General features: G+C 41.1%; 1 protein-coding gene across 1 annotated transcript; it reads right to left on the bottom strand.

Annotated features, from left to right (window-relative positions):
• Positions 1–1,227: 1,227 nt before the first annotated feature.
• On the bottom strand, positions 1,228–17,461 carry arpp21 (cAMP-regulated phosphoprotein, 21). The gene is given in 23 exon segments (XM_034161080.1): positions 1,228–1,418; positions 1,421–1,471; positions 1,583–1,684; positions 2,042–2,128; positions 3,485–3,530; positions 3,533–3,628; positions 3,702–3,783; positions 3,859–3,970; positions 4,064–4,145; positions 4,147–4,190; positions 4,639–4,832; positions 5,144–5,200; positions 9,106–9,143; positions 9,229–9,324; positions 9,414–9,513; positions 9,603–9,740; positions 10,074–10,212; positions 10,365–10,482; positions 10,554–10,604; positions 10,712–10,750; positions 11,513–11,657; positions 11,735–11,900; positions 17,338–17,461. Coding segments are annotated over 21 exon segments (1,965 nt in total). The 5' UTR covers positions 11,654–11,657; positions 11,735–11,900; positions 17,338–17,461; the 3' UTR covers positions 1,228–1,266.
• Between the last annotated feature and the right edge of the window lie 1,187 nt (positions 17,462–18,648).

The raw sequence follows: 18,648 nt of genomic DNA, 5'->3' as shown, positions 1-18,648 counted from the left end.
TATTTCAAAAATGCTGGTGTGAAAGTGAAGTCGTTTAGATAGTTGACTTTTTTTTTTCTTTTAGAATTTATGTGAGTGCTTTTAATGTGAAGATTTGTTAGGTGAATGTCAGTGTTGTGGCAGGTATAATGAAAACTGGTGGGAAGAGGGAATTCGTGTGGTGAGGATGTAGTGTAATACTATGGACACCAGGGGGAGACAGAGAACCACTGGAAGTCCTGTAGTCCCTCTGTCAACCTCACCACCCTGTGACATTTTGCATCCAAATATGTACTGGGATACACATTAACTCACATTATTTTAGAGCAGAACAACACATTTAAAATATTTCACATTGGGTTTTTTTTTAAACTCCTAACAGCCTCCTGGTTACTTAAACCACACAGCAATCATGTTATTTTCCATCACAAAACTATTTTGGATGACTTTTGCTGGTTCAGTGTGTTTTGGCTTGGTCCCCCCCACTTCCCATTTTGTACACAAGTAAAATCTGACCAACCCACCCTACACTACATGCAAAACATAATGCACACCAAACATGCACGGCCTTACCAGTTGGGTATATATTAAGAGATGAAGTGCCGTGGAGGTGAAATTGGGGGCATTTATATACAATTTGAATAACAGAACTCTACCTGCAGAAAATGTATCGAAGCGTTTTTACTTCCCAAATAATACTTAAAAAGAACAAGCATTAGTGAAGCAAATGTAATCTTGTGTACTTCTGTGAATAATTTTTATTTCATATTAGATTACTGTGGGTGAACGCACCTCTTCACCTACACATACTGTGCTATTTCTGGTATATTACTAGAGGTGGGAGTCATCAATCTGCAAGTCTCAAGTCAAGTTGCAAACAATTGGTGGACATTATGACTTGAGACTTGCAGATTTACTACTTGAGGGTGCCTTGCTGGTGACTCCGTCCCACCTCTGGTATTTTCACACCTGCATCCACAATTGTTGAGACAAACATCACCACAAATGTGACTGTTTAATCTTGTCACAGCACTTTTATTATCTAGTCACACATTGCATTTCATTAACAATATATAATTTAATATCAATATAAACTTCATTTGTGTATATAAATTATGCATTCAATACAGCAGCATTGATATATATATATATATATATATATACACATACACACACACACACGATTAAGCTTTGGTACAGTGACGCGTGTTTGTGTGCGCGTCTGTGCATATCCTGTGGCTGGAAAGTGGGGGGGTATCTTCGACAAATGTGCATATGCAAGTAAATTCACACAAGAAAAAGTGTCGTCAGTCCCTCTGTGGTCGTTGTGTGCATCAGTACTGTGGCGCTCCAGGCTGGGGCGCTGAGGTTGGTACAGCCGGGAGGATGGGAGCTGGCGTGGGGTGGGGGCACCATGCAGCAGTAAGCTGCCTCTCCCCAGCACCGGTGAGAAGTTTACTTTGAGGATAGGATGCCATCATCCCTCCCTGCAAGAGAGAGGAAGACCGAGTCAAGTATCTGCTATTACTGGCACTTTGTGAGCGACTAATCACTCTTGCCGGGGCTCGGAAGCTGAATGAGGGCTTTGGGGCTCGTGCGATTACCATGCTACAGTGATGAGAGGCCAGGGGCGAGTATGTCCCCAGCATGGCTTGTGCCTGGCTGTATGAAGACTGCTGCATACCCACAGCAGGGGCGCATCCAGCTGCAAACACACAGACGATTAGTTGCGTATTTAACCGCTGCATTTTGATGAGCAAGGACAATTATGCACAGAAAAGTTGTGTAACAGTAGCTGACAAAACACTTTAAAATTTAGTCTTTGAATGTTTTTATTCAACTGACAAACGTAGTTCTGATGCATCTCTTCGAAGCGTCGTACTGTAAAGTCAGACACTGTCTTTAGATTGTATCATGCATCATCTTCCACCTAGTGCTGAATCCAAGCAGCAGGAAAAGAGACCGGTTCACCTGTGAGACCCTCAGACTACATCTCTGACAGTGTAAACGGCCCCCTCCCCTAATGCCATTGTCAAGCGCGCGCACACAAAAAACTCCGTACCTGTCTGTTGAGCTGCTTGGCTGCGGCCATGCTGACTCTGTAGGTGTTGAGCTGAGGTAGGGTACTGACCATAGTAAACACAGGCACCTGCAAGTAAAACAGTATTTAAAACAGAGCCATAAACTTTAAATTACATCTTTACATAGTAAACAATACAGAAGACCTTATTAATGACTTTTAAAACCAACGGCTGCATTTATGTATTCGGCATTGCTGAAAAACATTTTAACAGATCAGATTTTACACCTTTTCAATAAACTAACAGACTAAAAACAGTTTTAGACATTATAGAATGTGGTCCAAAATGGCACAAGCACATCAGGTGATGAAGAAGATGATAAAAACCAGTTTGTCACATTGCTGAAACTTTTTTTTTTACAACTAAATGCTGTGTCAGACATTATGCAGACTGTAATATGGATGTTCCGTTCTTGTTTTTTTCTGTCAATGTGAGGTTGGTGGAAAAAATCCACCACATCTGGCTTTGAGCCCAGTTGAGGCTCAAAGTCAAAAGTTCAAAATCTTCAACTTTTACCACCTGCTGGCAGCATCAAGGACAGACCGGATGTTGTTTTTATCTTTATGAGGTGGAACGAGATGGATTATTTAAGAGGCTTGCCAAGATATAATCTCACAGAAAGTTAACTTTTGAAGCTCCTGTCAGATTCGGAGCTTCTTGTTTTAATATAACTCCTAAATACACTGTGTATCTTTCAATTCAGTATATTATTGTCCATGTCTTTTATATTGAAAGAGGACCACGCCTCACACACCATCACCTCCGTCTGCTGCTGCAGACAGGAATTCTGCATCGATAGTTTTTTTCTACCAACAACGTGAATGCAGGCAGCAGACATTAAAACAGTTAGTATGAAACCCTCTAAGTGCTCCACTCACCTTTGACTTCATGTTGCTCAAACGGTTCTACTTAAGTGATTGTTTTGGGGTTTGTTTGTTTTGGTTTTTTTGACAATATACAAGAAATACCCGTTAACTACAGCAGACCTCCAGACAAACTCAGAACTGTTACTCTGAAACAAAGTTGCATTGTGTAGTTAATAATGCATTCTCACATTTTATGATGACTTACAACATATAGTGCTAGTGTTATTAAATTAATACAAGAACTACTTACCGTGTACATCATAGGCACTAAACTAACTCCAACTATCGAAGATTCACAGTTGATTTATCAGATATATTAGGGAAGGAAAAGAAAAACCTAGCTGGCCATATTCAGACACTGACTTGACTGAAATGATTTCTTTGCTATTCTGTGCACACGGTGGATTTTTAGATGACTGGTCAAGTTTCCCCCATTGACTTTGACGGACTGCGTTCCTAAACTAATTTTCTCTTGCACACGAAGCAATCATCAAACGGTGAGGCTGACTGTTAAATGTGGACTTTAAGGAGGTGGGATGCAGAAGAAGTGAAGTGTACCTGAGGCTGGCAGTAGCTTGGAAGGTTGGAAAGAGGAGGAGTTGCATAGATGTAACCCTGACCAGAAGGGTAGAGAGGCGGGGCCTCACCAGTTGACTGACAGCTTATTGTAACATGACCAAACTGGGAGGAAAGGTCTTCAATCTGTCAGTGAAGACAGGAGGTCAGTGTGCCTGCAGTCACTTTAGGGTGTGTGTGCGGTTGCAGCAGTACATACTGTGGTGAACGGCTGAGAAGGAGCGACCGGTAACACCTGCGGAGCCGCGTAAGACACCGAGGAGCACTGAACCACCTGGGACACACACACTAACATTTTGTCACCGTGTCGTTCCAGTTTAACTTCAACTGTGTGTGTGTGTGTGTGTGTGTGTGTGTGTGTGTGTGTGTGGCACGCTACCTGCTGCTGAGCCTGGCTCCTGATTGGCTGCTGACTGTCCGGTGGGTTGTACACAGCAGGAGTTCCGTCTGGATTAAGGAAAGGCTGCCCTGGGGGATTAAAGTTCAGTTTTAGGAGTGATGAAAATGTGTAAGTTTGATACTAAAGTGTGATTCTGTTGCGTACCAGTGTGCGGGTTTCACCAATATGCTGTCCTGGAGGAATCCCGTTGCCCATGATGTAGCAGAATTTGGATCCGGCTTCTTCCAGGATGGGAGGGATAGGACGGGTGTGGACACGTGGAGGACACTCTGAAAGGAGTGACTGTACCTGAGAGGAGGAAGAGACGGAAACGTGACTGAGGGTTCAAAGTTTGTTTTTTCTCACAACACATACTCATCATGTCAGGCATGCGACGGCGTGCTCCTCCCCACAGTGCTAACAACATTCAGCGTACACCTCGCCTGAGCAGTCTTGGCGATGACGTAGTTCTTCTTCCTAACATGTGAAAAACACTGGAGGTGTTGTGTGAAAATTTCCAGCTCTGTGTGAATGTTCATGGTTTGAGTTCAGTTTTCACACCATTACAAGTTCTGCTGCTTTTGTTAATTAGATGCTGCTGAATAAAGAACACATGATTTATGAACAGTGATTTTTTTTTTTTCCCCTTCTTCCCTCCGTTATATTTTGTTGCACACCAGCACAGAGGAGTGAACACTCTCACCCTCACAAATTCACCGACAGAAGTGGCACTGCGACACCGGCTCTAAGACTGCACCTGAACCTCGAGTGTCCCAAGTGTGGGCGGCGGCTTGGCGAGGTTTGGCGTTGGGCGGGTTCGTCCAGTGGTAGGAAGAATCCGAGTCGGTGCTGCTCCAGGGACGTGGGTCGTTGCTATAACGACCGTCAGCCTCCATGCTGCTCTGCCTGCTGCTACCCGTCCAGCTGGAGCCCGAGCTGTCGCGGCTCCCTCTGTGAAGCACATCCACAATTATCTTGCAGCCTAATTACAGCTACCACAGCCACGCCATTTACATGACTAGGGGGCGCTATCCCACACAGTCTGACTCCACATTCACTCATCACTGTGACTCTACTAAACTGGCAGAAAGGCGGGGAACAAAACAACTAAAATAACAAGGCTTTAGTGATGAGGAAATGTTTGAATCCCAGAAAATGCAACCTGGATGCTGTTCTTGCTTCAGCCGCAGACTGGCAGAAGGTCTGTGGCTGACCACATTAATGTGATAAATGACTATGAATCTGTGTGGCCAGCAGTCTACCTGAAGAGCTGCCGCCTCCTCTGCGTCTCAGCGTACGGATTGTACTCCTCTGCAACCCTACACACACAAACACACACGTCAACATTCTATTGCAAAAATATTACAAAACAAGGGCCAAACTACAAATTATTTGGGGGTGGGGGTGGGAGAGCTCTCCACTACATGGCAGCATCATAGTATCTTAATACATTTAAATAACGTGTGTGTTTTACCATTTCAAGCATTCTGAAACAGTGAAGCAATTATCTCATTGTTTCGAGCATTTAGAAAAAGTGACTAAAGTACTTTGTTCATGTACTGTTTCAAATGTTCAAAAAATTAAGTTTCTGAAGCAGTTATTTACTTTCGAAGCTTTGCAAGAGAAAATATTTGCTTCATGAAGCAATTAATTAATTTACCGTGTGCCCATCTTGAAACAATAAATGATCAGAAAGTGTTTCATTAGTATTTTCAGCATTCTGACCATCATTGACTTAATTGGTTAATTTTCTGTTCTGAGTGTTTCAAAACAGTCTATTGTTTCTGAAACTTGTTGCACAAATCATTTTGAGGTTTTGCAAGGGGGGTGGGGGGAGGGGTGAAGGGGATATGAATCCTGAACCAGTTGATTAATTTACTGTGTTGAGCATTTTTTAATAAATTACTGTAGGAAAGAATTGTACTGTAAGAAATCTAATCTTGACCCTAGTGTATTGAAAAATTACAGGCCGATATCAAATCTATCATTCTGTTCCAAAATTTTAGAAAAGGTGGGTTTCATGGCAGCTCATAGACCACCTTAATGAGAATGATCTTTTTGAGCCGCTGCAGTCTGCTTTTAGGAAATATCACTCAGAGACAGCACTCACTAAAGTTGTGAATGATCTTCTGCGAGCAATGGATTCAGACACCACTACGGTTTTGGTGTTGTTGGATCTCAGTGCTGCATTTGATACCGTGGATCATCATATTTTGCTCAATAGGTTAGAGAATTTTTTTGGGATTACTGGAAGTGCCCTTGCCTGGTTGACATCATATCAGTCCAGTCGTTCTCAATGTGTCTTGTATAATGGCACTACCTCTGACCTTGCTGACATGAGATTTGGGGTTCCACAGGGATCTGTTTTAGGCCCCTTTTCTCCCTGTATGTGGCACCCCTTGGGCGTATACTGCAGAGTCTTGGGATTGCCTTTCATTGTTATGCTGATGATACTCGGTTGTACATGCCGATAACTGCGGGAAATCTCACTCCCATAAAATCCCTGGAGGACTGTCTTCTAATCAGTGAGAAGATGGATGTCTAGTAACTTCCTACTTTTAAACTTTGATAAAGACTGAAATGATGGTTCTTGGTCCAGCGAGACATTGGCATCAATTTGACCAGCTGGCACTCAGCCTGGGTTCGTGTGTCATACATCATACGGACAAAATGAGGAACCTTGGGGTAATTTTTGATCCCATGTTGTCTTTTGACCTCCACATCAGAGATGTTACTAAGACTGCTTTTTTCCTTTTGAGAAATATAGGGAGGATGCCCCATCCTGTCCATGGCTGATGCTGAGACCCTGATTCATGCTTTTGTTTCTTCTAGATTATTGTAATGTTCTATTTTCAGGGTTACCACAGTCAAGCATTAGGGGTCTTCAGCTGGTTCAGAACGCTGCCACCAGACTTCTGACATGTAGCAGAAGGTCTGAACATATCACACCCATTCTGGCATCTTTGCACTGGCTCCCAGTCTCTGTGAGAGCAGATTTTAAGGTTTTGTTATTGACTTATAAGGTTGTTCATGGACTGGCGCCATCTTATCTGGCTGATCTGGTGGAACTCTACGTGCCAGCCCGGGCTTTGCGGTCGCAGGATGCGGGACTTCTCTGTGTTCCCAGGGTGAAGAAGAAGTCAGCAGGTCAAAGAGCCTTTTCGTATCATGCACCCACCCTGTGGAACAGTCTTCCTGCGACCAGTCTGTGGACATTTTTAAGTTAAGACTCAAAACCTATTTTTATTCTCTTTCTTATGGATAGTTTTATTTGTGTTATTCTTTTACTTCTGTTTTTATTTATGTATTTGAATTTTTATTCATTTTTAATTATTTATTCAATTTTATGTTGACTTGTTTTATGTAAGCCGCCTTGAGACAGCTTTTGCTGTGATTTGGCACATTATAAGCTAATTAAATTAAATTACTGTGAGTATAACTAGGATTTTGAAACACTCACGGAAGCAATGAGTACAACTGAACCAACTGTCAGTGTCTCAAGCGAGTGTTTCACCGTAATTGTTGAGCATTTTGAAAATGGAATTTTTGAGTTACAAGCACTTAAAAAACATTACAAAGTAATTGTTTAGTTTCAAAATAAAAAATAAATAAATAAATGTGCTGTTAAACATCCATCTACCTCGTTTACTATGTTGAGCATTTTGAAATTATGAACTATTGTCAAATTTAATGCAAATGTTTTTCAACTTTTTTAAAATCAGTATCTGAATCAACTGGTTCATTTTCTGTTTTCACTGTTTCAAAACTAAATCATTTCTAGAACTAGAAGCACTCAGAGAGTGCAAACCTCCGCCAAGGCCATGGGGTCACTGACGCCATAACATCTACACGCCGTGGAATCATTGAACCTAAAAAAGTCTAACAATGATGTTTGCTCAGTAGTAAAAAAAAGTTTCATCTGCTGTGACTGGATAGCATGTATCCTTAGTGCTTGGCATTACAGTTTATTGCAACTTGCACCTTTCCCAGAAGCTACTGTCATCTGAGCACTGATATTGATATTGCATGTGCTTATAGACAAAAACAAATAAGAGACAAAATTCAATTTATTATTCAACTAAGCTGCAAATATGAAATTTTTAACATTTATGAAACACTTCTCTAAACAAGGCCATAGGGTCACTCACCCTAAAGAGATTCCCTCCTTGGCACAGTGATCTATTCAACAAATCAGTGTTACAACCAAAACTATGATACATACACTTTTCTTTCCTTTATATTTGACACCCTTGACCATGAAAACATACCGCTAGAACTTGGAATCACTTTTATGTCTTTGTTAGTTCAAAAGTTATTGTATAAAAACGCTTTTTCGGTAATGCCGGTTTTCTTCTGGATCTAGCTCCATAACATTTGAAGTTACATCAAATCTGATGACACCTTACTGAATCAGTACAGATTCAGCTACAATTTGGTGTTAGTTGTGCATCTCTAGCTTCATTTGTCACCTCACACTGACACATTTTCTATTTTCCCTATATTTTTGCATATTCTGGATCACCAGATCCGGAATCCGGACCCGATCATCACCAAACTTTGTTGTTTGATAGAACATTTGACTATGTTACACCCTAATTTTTTTCAAGCCTTTCTGCCTTGTTTTTGTGAAGTTAGAAACTACAATGTCAAAATTCCCCTGATCCCGCAATGGTGAAGAATCCTTTAAAAAATTCCTGGATCCGGATCACCACTAAAATTTAATCACTTGTTCCTCTTGTCATTTCCAACCACTCCACAACATTTCATCAAAATCTGTTCAAAACATTTTGCGTTATCCTGCTGACAAACAGACAGACAAACAAACGTGACCGAAAACATAACCTCCTTGGCGGAGGTAATAATAGTCTCAAGTGATTCAGGCATAAATTACTTGCCAAGTGTTTCATTTACAGTCTCGAACATTTCAGAACTGAATTACTGTCTGGTGCAACTGTTTCACTTACGATTTTGAGCTTTTAAAAAAAATGTGAAGAATGATTTTGTTTAGTATTTGGTTTATTTGTTGTGGGGATTTCGGAAATAATGGCTTTAAAGCATTTTGAAACAGTGAATCGGTTTTAGGCTTGGTTGGGTCAGTTTCAAAAAGCCTTTGGCCATTGCTGTGTCTGGAATATCTGCGAGGAGTTTAACCCAAAAATCCACTTGTTTGCTACATCTGTGCTGAAAAAGCCTGAAAAGAAAATGAGACCGTCGTCAAGGTTACCTGATTTCTGCAGGCGTGTTCTCCTGGGTGCCGAGCGGCTGTAAAAGTGCAGCAGAGAACTTAATGACTCTTCTCTCGCTTTCTGTCTTTCATATTTATCCGTTTGAGATTTTCCTCCCTTACCTCTTGGCTGAAGATTCGGTCTCGCGCTCGTTGATACTCCTCCTCTCTTTCCTCCATCGACTTACTTTGCTTCTCCCGTAGGAGATAAAGTCGAGCCTTCAGGGAGAGAAGCGGTTGAGAATCACTGATAGGAGATGATCGGCGCTGACAGCACGGCTTTGGAGCTTTGCAGATGTGTGACAAACCTTGCTGTCCGAGCTATTGTCTCGCTTCAAAATGGCTTTCCAGTGATGCATCTCGTCTGTCTTGTCTTTATGCACCTCATCCAGGAAACGCTGGTCCGGTCTTCGGGACACACAAGTAAGGACTTGTGTAAAACACTCGTTGTAAACAGCACAGATTTACACACACACAGACACACTATGTGTGCTTACATGCGTGTGCTGCTGGTCCTGTTGATAATCACAGACTTGCCTGTCTGGTCCACGTTGTGCTCCATGCCGAAGTAGGCTGCCACCCGGTGGACCAGCATACGATGGTAGGATGACATGTGAGGGAACTTCTTAAAAGGACTGAGAGAGACAAAGGGGAGCACGGAGTGTCGCGAATGAGACAATGTGAGTTAATGTAGAAAGATATCGTGACAAATGAGGTGAGGAGGAAAGATGGTGCAGGAGGTGAGAGAAGGAGGTGAGGCTAGCCGTACGTTTCACCTCCCTGTGGCCTAAACTCACCCACACAAGCACAACCGGCTCCATATATTGAGCAGTAAAACTGTACAACTGTACCATGTGGGCTGAAAACATCACTTTAAATTAGTACAATAAAACTCCATCTACACCTTAACAGAAATTAGCATGCATGCTAGTAGAGTCCAAGGTTGCACACTGCGTTTTCTCAAGCACCTATTGCTGGTAATGAAGTCGATCATGTCCTGCTCCAGTTTCAACAGCATCATGCGGTCTCTGGGGTTACTGTTGAGGGTGTCCACGATAAACTGGTGCAGGTCTATGCCGGTTGAGTCAGTGTACTCCCCGCCGGACTCTGAGGAGGAGCAGGATACATTAGGACGCCATTAAAAAATAAGACCGTGTCACAATACTGCGAGAGAGACATGCAAAAAAACAGCAGCACAGAATCCCATTTAATAACACTGTTTCTCTGCCTCACTTTTATGGGACATCAACTGTGCACACCTTTAGGCAGAGAATGTTTCTTTGGATCTGCGCTCTTCTCTGGTTCTTCCTCTTTACCCAAAGTTGTCTCGCTGTCCTGGCGGCTCTGTGATGTGTTGGCATTGGTGTCCAAAGAAACCTAAAACGTAAAAACTGCCACTTTTATTGTGTCAGTGGCGACAAGGAGGATGAAGTCTGCATGATCGTTACCTGGCCATCGTCTTCGCACACAGCCATGCTCCGCACTAACTTTCCTCTTGGCTGAAAAGCACACGTGCACGCTCAGGTAAACGGTTGCATTTACAGTGTTCATGCAATCATTATTTCAGCAAGAATGAAAAATGTGAGGGGGCTTAATTTCAGTTTACCTTAACTTTCCTCTTTGGTTGGAGCTGGCTCCAGAATTTCTACAATCAAAGGATTCATTAGTTATACAGTGAGCAGCATTTCCATGCAAATCTTAATGAAAACTTTTTTTAAAGGGGTCATATTGCGCAAAATATCTTTGAGCTACATTTTGCAGCTAAATTCAGTCACGTTTTCATGTAAAACATCTTTAAAGCCACACAATTCTAGGATTTTTCATGGTGAAATTCTCCTTCTTTAAGGAACATAGTAGAGACGCTTGACTCTAGAGAAGATTCAGAGTAGAGAAGATTCAAGCTTCTCTACTATGGAATCCACCTGGACAACAGAGCCTACACAGAAACATTGCGACCATTCTTTAAGGAACATTTAGGCCTAAAATACTCTGTTTTACACTTCTGTGACATATGTCACGGAAGTCCATATCTCAACTCCGGCTTAACCTGAAACATGCTGCAATGTGTCATCCATCCATTGTGCAACATGCGCACATGTTCTGCAGCAGAGATGGAGAGAGAGAACTTCTCCTCACTCCATCATGTTAGCTGGTTAACCAGCACTGCCTTATTCATGTTTCTGATTCACACCAGCACCAACTCTGTTAATATACCTTGGTTTTTGCTGACACCCCTGAAAGCCAGTTTGGTCATTAGCCTGTCTTTTTGCCTGGAGGTTGCTCACCTGGCTAACTGCCAAATCCTGCCTGTTTGTAAATTTTGAGAAAGACTGTCTTGTGTCTGACTGCGTCTCTGAAAAAGTGTACTGCATATTAAGCTGCTGCAGCTACGTCAGCTGTCACTTACCTGCTGCTGCTCCTCCTCCTCCTTCTGATTGCTATGGAGCTCCACACATGGTAAAGGGGAGGAGCATCTGATTGCATCACATGACTTCAGATTACAGGGTTCTAGGAGGACGTTCTCACCTTCTGCAGCTGCTTCAGTCATCCTGCTAAATGTATATATCACCATCAACTCAGGAGAGAATGGCTTTCAAACATCAGCGTTTATTTATCTTGCCGCTCCTACCTACGTGGAAATCGTTTACTGGAGAGCGTCACAGGTGATTGACGAGGTCATATATCCCATGTTCCCACAGGATAGCCAGAAACACAATTATCCTCTCTGCTTGTGCCAGCTTCCTGCGCTGCTCGGTCGGCCACTTAACGTTCTGTGGAAAACAACCTAAAGAAGACTAAAATACAGAAGAAGAAGAGATTTTAGTGGTTATCCTACAACATCTGCTGGCAATGTCGCTAAGCAGCGACGAGTGTAAAACTATTCCTCTGCTTCCCAAAACATCCCCACCGGCTTGACAGTTAATTGCCTCTTGAAGCCTGTTACAGTAAGTGTGCTGCGAACGGGCATTTGTTCGACTGAGGTATTTGGTCGCGTCCTTAGATGTGTGAAGTCCATGTGGACACATGTTTGGTATGCGTGTGTGTATATGTGTGTGAGTGAGTCGCAAGCTTTTCTTAGAAACAGCAGCTGTGGAGAGCATCATCCGATCCGCCGGCGCCGATATTCCCAGAAAGCCAAGCTCAGTCTCTGATCTCGGTGGTGAGACAATCATTGAGACACGCACACACACACTCCCAGGGAAGTAGCATTCCACAGTCTCCTCCAAAGGGCCGACTGCATTCTGCAGGGACACATCCCGCTGTAACGCAGTGCTCCAGGGGACGCTTATTCATGTAACACCTGAGAGGAAGTAATGAGCTTCGAGACTTTTAAACACCAGACGGAGAGACTGGGGAGAACAACAGTTTCTCAGTGGGTCCATGTGCAACAAAAGTGGTGTTTGCTTCCTTTAACGCCTCCAACAAACTGTGATGGCACGTGCAAATCGAAAAACGTCCGTCATTACCTCTTGGATAAAGGCAGCATGATATGTCATATGTTTTGTGTAATGGAACGAGATGATTAAGCAAAGAATCATCAGCTACTTTAGTAATCAATTAATTGGTATTTATGAAGAAAATACCAAATTCTGTCATATCATCACATCTCTTTCAATCACACACTCTCTCTCTCTCTCACACACACACGCACGCACACACCGTTTTGAGGGTGTTCTTAAAGACAAAAAAAAGTTTTAAAATGCTTTCATTCTGCTTTTTTGGTTTTCTTCATGGTTTAACCTTCTAACATCTTGAACCTTGACCTTGAATGATGTCACCATATGTGGATGCACGGTCTCAGAAGATTTAAAAGTTTTACTATATCTTATTTTGCAAAGGCTTTACATTACACAATCTGTTAATATGATTTACGCTGGCAAAATTAAACATAGTATAAACAGAAAACATTAATCAGAATTTGGATTAAAAAATATTTTTTGCAGTCCAACACAATGAATAAATAAATAAAACATTTCAAAAAAATTCAAAGATCCTATTTTAGCAAAAACTTAAATGTGCCATTTTTAAATCCATTTTTATTAGAGAAACTAACTGATTTTCAAATTACTGATTACATAAAAAAACAAACTTGATTTCTTTGGAGGTGTATTGCATGATATGTGACAACACAAAAAGATGCAGATGATGATTCAAAACAATTATAAAAATCTAATTACAAACAGACTGACTTCTAAATTGCAGGAAATCACATAAAAAAGTCATTTTAGAGGTGATAAGTGGTCAAACATTTAACTTATTTGAATGTATTTATAGATACTAGCCGTTTAGCTTCCTTTTTAATTTTTTTAAGGTTCCATGTACGTTAAATATGCCTAAACCGTCATTGTAAGTGAAGTTAAAACCCTTTTTAAGACTGTGTTAATCCTCTTCAGCCCAGGCAAAATAATAATTATTATTTTTTTTTTTTTAAACACATTTTGCAAACTTCATGTCTTGAAAGTAGCAAAGCTCCCATTTTGGCTTAAATGGGAATTGGTCTGTAATTCATGCAGATACAGTTTGTCCACAGTAGGTTCTGTGATGAATGATATGTGCACAACTTAATCATCGGTCTTATCAGATGGTTTCACCGTGCAGCAAAGTACAAACTGAATTTAAACAAACACAGCTGAAATTAACTTGTGTGGACTGACTGTCAAAAATGTTAAATTTTCACCTTTTGGAATATTAGTTGATCAAAACAAATATGTTGAAGATGTTCCTATGAGATGCGTGAACTATAACAAGCAATTATTTTTAACTGTTTTCTGATATTTTATATAATAAAGAATTAAAAATGAAAACAGATGAATGGATAAAGCAGCTGCACATTGCATTTTAGTGTAATTTAAACATGGCCTGTGGTTAATGTATTAATATAAGCCCGTGGTGTGGTGATGACAGTGATAAGTAGTTGTATTGATTACTGTCGCAGAGATACATTTGTCATTGAGAGGTCATGACCTGCAGTGAACATCTGAGGAAGCGCTGAGACACAACACTCAGTTATATTTTTCTCCCCATTTCAGTGATGTGATTCAGTTTATTAAAGCTGAAATTAGTTTGCTGGATGCCGCACATAAACACTCAGGACATAACAAACTTGACCCCATAACCTGATGCAACTGTGCAGAGCTGTCCTGTAGCCAGAGAGGCGCCCCACGAAAACAAGTTGTAGTCACTGTAGTTGACCTTTGACCTCACAAAGGAAAAAAGTGAGGGAACATGATAAATCTCATTTACAAAGGTTTGCATGACCAGTGATAAGAAAGAGCATGGCAAGACATCAGAAGACAGTGGAAGAACAACCAGAGGTACAGGAACGGATGAAGAGAAAGGAGGAAGCATTCTGCAGGGACTTAAAGGTGAAATAAGGGCAACAGAGAGCCTTGCAGCACGGCCCGTCTCTGGCCATACAGAGGGGATTTGAGTGCAGCTACCAGTTTTTGAGCTGAGCGCTGCAGAAGCGGCTGGCCTCCTGGGGAGAAAGTGTGACACGATCATTAGAGCGTGACGGATGGCGGCGGGAGGCAGGGAGCGCCAGCTCCCGCTACATCATCATCCATCTGCTGCTCTCCCCGAGGCCTCCAGCCCCAGAGCCACTTACTCACCGGGATTCCTTTCTTCCCCAGCCAGAACCTGCCTGGCTGCACTACACTGGCAGACAGACCGTCCAAAACCTTCTTTAGAGGGCCTTTGTAAAGTAAACCAGTCCATCATTACAGTGAACGAAAAACCTACTTTTGAAATATAATCAACTGATACTGTGTCACTGGTGTGAAAATACAACCAAAAAGTTAATAAAATGTGGGGGGAAAAAATCTTGAATATGTCCTCAGGCTGCAGAACAAATGCCTTTTTGCAGATATTGTTAATTAATAACGTGTGTGTGTGTGTGTGTGTGTGTTTTACCATGTAGCGCAACACCACACCCACATCTCAAAGTAACATCTGAGCTAACTCTGTTAAAATGTGCCATTTTGCTATAATTGTACAAGGGGCTGGAAATTTGACCATGACCTCTGACCTTGATCATTGACCAAAACCAAATCACATCTTCCCATCCTTTGCCTGTGAAGTTTAATCAAGATCAGATTAGGCATTGTTAAAATATGATTGTCTTTGCATACATACAAACAACAGCAAATGCCTCCAGTGGCATCACTTACAAGCAAAACACAACCCAGTCTCACGGCATGTTGTGATTCAGCAGCACGAAATATATACATTAATCTATTGGTTTGTGATATTGTCACAAAAAGTGCAAAATGTTTGTCATGGGAGCACAAATTCATCTGAATACATCCTGTGACGGCTGCACAAAATTAAAAGTGAAGCGGGGGGAGTGGTGGTTATGGTTAGAATTAGAGGAAGGAGTAGGATTAGGTTATAGTTAAGGTTAGGGGGTAGGGTTAGTACGTGAGTTAAAAAAAAAAAAAAAGCCCGACAAAAATCTGAATCATTTCGTGAGAGCGCACCAAATAAATAAATAAATAAATAAATAAATAAATAAATAAATAAATAAATAAATAAAAATGTGAGACTGGGCTGGCACAACAACAACAACAAAATGGCACTGGCTACAAAATTAACTCCTCCACTAGGGTAATAATCACTAACCATAAGCACTTCCACCATCAGAACTATGGCTTTCATCCACTGAGATGTTTGTGATGTCATAAATAGAATGCTGCAGAAAGGAACTAAAGGAAAACCTCTCACAAGTTAAATTAATAGGAGAAAGCAGATTTGGCTGAATACCAAAAGTTGTTCAACACGTCCTTTATCAAGGACCCCCCCACCACCACCAAAAACAAAAAAAGAAAAAAAAAAAAACAACAAAACATGTTCCATCTATCCATCCTTTTTTTTTTTTTTTTTTTTTTTTTTTTTTTTTTTTTTAAGAGTGACACGGCAAATTCATAAGCTAAGCCATCAGGGCACTTGTTCCCAAAACAGAAGGTGCTTGATTCAAGACTGTTGATTCTCTCTATATAATGCTATGTAAGGAATGGCATCCGGTGTAAAGCTTGTGCCAAAAAAAAAAAAAAAAAAAAATCACACAAATCCATATTGGGTCTAGAGAAGTTAAAAAAAAAAAAAAAAAAACTTAATATAAACTAACTTATAAAGCATTATGAAGGTCCACGTGTGACATTTCTGATACCACAAAATATTCAGGAGTACAAATAGACACCATTTGTATGATCAATCAGTTATCTCTCTCTCACATACATACACACACACACACACACATATACATATATATACATATATATACATATATATATATATATATATATATATATATATATATATATATATATATATATATATATATATATATATAAATTGTAATCTCAAGTCTTCAAATTATTTTTGTCTGAAAATGCGACATTAAAATATTTTTTTAAAAACATTTTAATTGACTTTTTTTTTTAAATTGCCACTGATGAATGACTCGATCTTTCAGCTCTCTGTATACTCTAACTGTTAATATCGATATCGTTGCTTTTTTTTAGATATGCTGCTAATTTTATTTTCAGGTTTCTGTAAAAAGATCGGACTGTTATCAGTTGCTAATTTGGCTGCTGATTTTTGAGTTAAAAAAAACCTATTCCGATTCAATTAAGAAAATGGGCTCACGTACAATAAAATTCAGGACCGTTATTTTATTTTTTTAAGCCACGAACACCTGTGCAGCCACAGCGGCTCTGACATCTGCGTTAACTTGAACCAGAACCAGAACCGGAACCGCAATTGAGCACCGCCGGTAAAGAGCGAGTTCACACAAACTTATAGGTCCGGGTTTTTTTTTTTGTTTTTTTTCCTAAGTAAGGCTGTAAGTGTGCTAAAACTGCACAGCCCCGTGTGTGTCGCATTACCCTGACCCGGACTGTTATTTTTACCCCGGACAGGGAGTGGACCTCCTGCTCCGGGACTTCACCGCGCTGTCAGCGCGAGACAGCGGCCACAAGACACACAACGGCACAATAAAGTCGAAATTAACGACTGACAGGCGACACACAAACAAACTATAGCTTTATCCATCCTGGATCAGATGTCTCTCAGTCAGTCTGGTCTCATCTTTACGCTCCGGGGCGGAAATCTAGTATTTATTTTAGGTTTAGCTGTAAAACATTTAAGCTAGCTCTCGCGCCCCTTTCGCTCGTAAAGCTAAAAGTCCCCGCAGCGCTAAAAGCAGCGCCGCTGTCCCCGCGGGAGTCTTACCGTGAACAGGTTGAAGTCCTCCTCCGTACGGAGCGTACACAGTCTGTCAGCTCCATCGCTCCTCCTCCGCCTTTTGCCAGAGCAGGAGGAGCTCCGAACCCTGAGCCACGCGCCCACACATCAGCAACAAACGCACGAGAGCCACCAACCGCCCCGCCCCCCTCCACCTCTGTCTGTCTTACTGCGTGTCTCTGTTTGTCCTCACTGTCCCTGCTTTTACTGGCTCTTATATCTTTTTGTTTTTAATAATCTCTGTCACTGTCTTCAGTGTTTTATTCTGTCCCTGTTTTGTTTTGTCTCAGTTTTTGCCATTTCTCTGTCCGTCTTCACTGATTTTGTCTGTCTTAACGCTCTCTCTGTCTCTTTCTTCACTCTTTCATTTTGTCTCTGTTTTTACTGTCTCTGTCCCCCTCTTCATTGTCTTATTGTGTGTGTCTTTACTCTCTGTTGTCAATGTTTTATTGCCTCTCTGTCACTGTCTTCACTGTTTTATTCTGTCCCCCTCTTTTCAGTCTTGTTTTGTCTGTCTTTGCCATTTCTCTGTCCATCTTCACTTTTATTTTGTCTGTCTTTACTGTCTCTTTGTCCCTTTCTTAACCGTTTCATTATGCTTCTGTTTTTACCGTCACTGTCTTTACCATATTGTTGTGTCTGTCTTCACGGCCTTATTGTGTCCCTGTAGTTACTGTCTTATATGCATGTCTTTACTATGTCTCTGTCCCTGTCTTCAGTGTCTTACTGTGTCTCTGTCTTTATCAATTGTCCACCCATCTTAGTCTTTACTGTGTGATGTGTCTCTATTTTCTTATGGTCTCTTTTGTTGTCTTTGACTACCATCTTATGCGGGTCTCTCTACTGTCTTGTTGTGTCTTTCTGTCCATCTACATTGTCTTTGTCTTTGCCTGCCATCTTATGTGAGTCTCTCTTTACCGTCTTGTTGCGTCTTTGTCCTCGCCTTTGCCTGCCATTTTATGTGGGTCTCTCTTTACTGTCTTGTTGCGTCTTTGTGTCTGTCTACATTGTCTTTGTCTGTCTATGCCAGGGGTGGGCAATTAATTTTTACAAGGGGCCACATAGGGAACCTGAATTATGTCCGGGGGCCACACCATCGATAACTCAGCTGTCTCCCATTACAAATTTTACAAAAAATTCAGTATTTAATAGCTTTTATAGGTAATTTTATTATTGTAATAATATGGAAATATACCTAAATAAACCTCTCTAATGATTTACAACACACAAACTTGACATTTTTAATATATGTAATAATAGTCACAGACCTCATGAGGGCCAGACAGAGACATGCAAAGG

The sequence above is a fragment of the Thalassophryne amazonica genome, chromosome 20 (genome assembly GCF_902500255.1).
Source record: "Thalassophryne amazonica chromosome 20, fThaAma1.1, whole genome shotgun sequence".
NCBI classification, from domain to species: domain Eukaryota; kingdom Metazoa; phylum Chordata; class Actinopteri; order Batrachoidiformes; family Batrachoididae; genus Thalassophryne; species Thalassophryne amazonica.
This window is presented reverse-complemented; position numbering and strand designations above follow the sequence as displayed.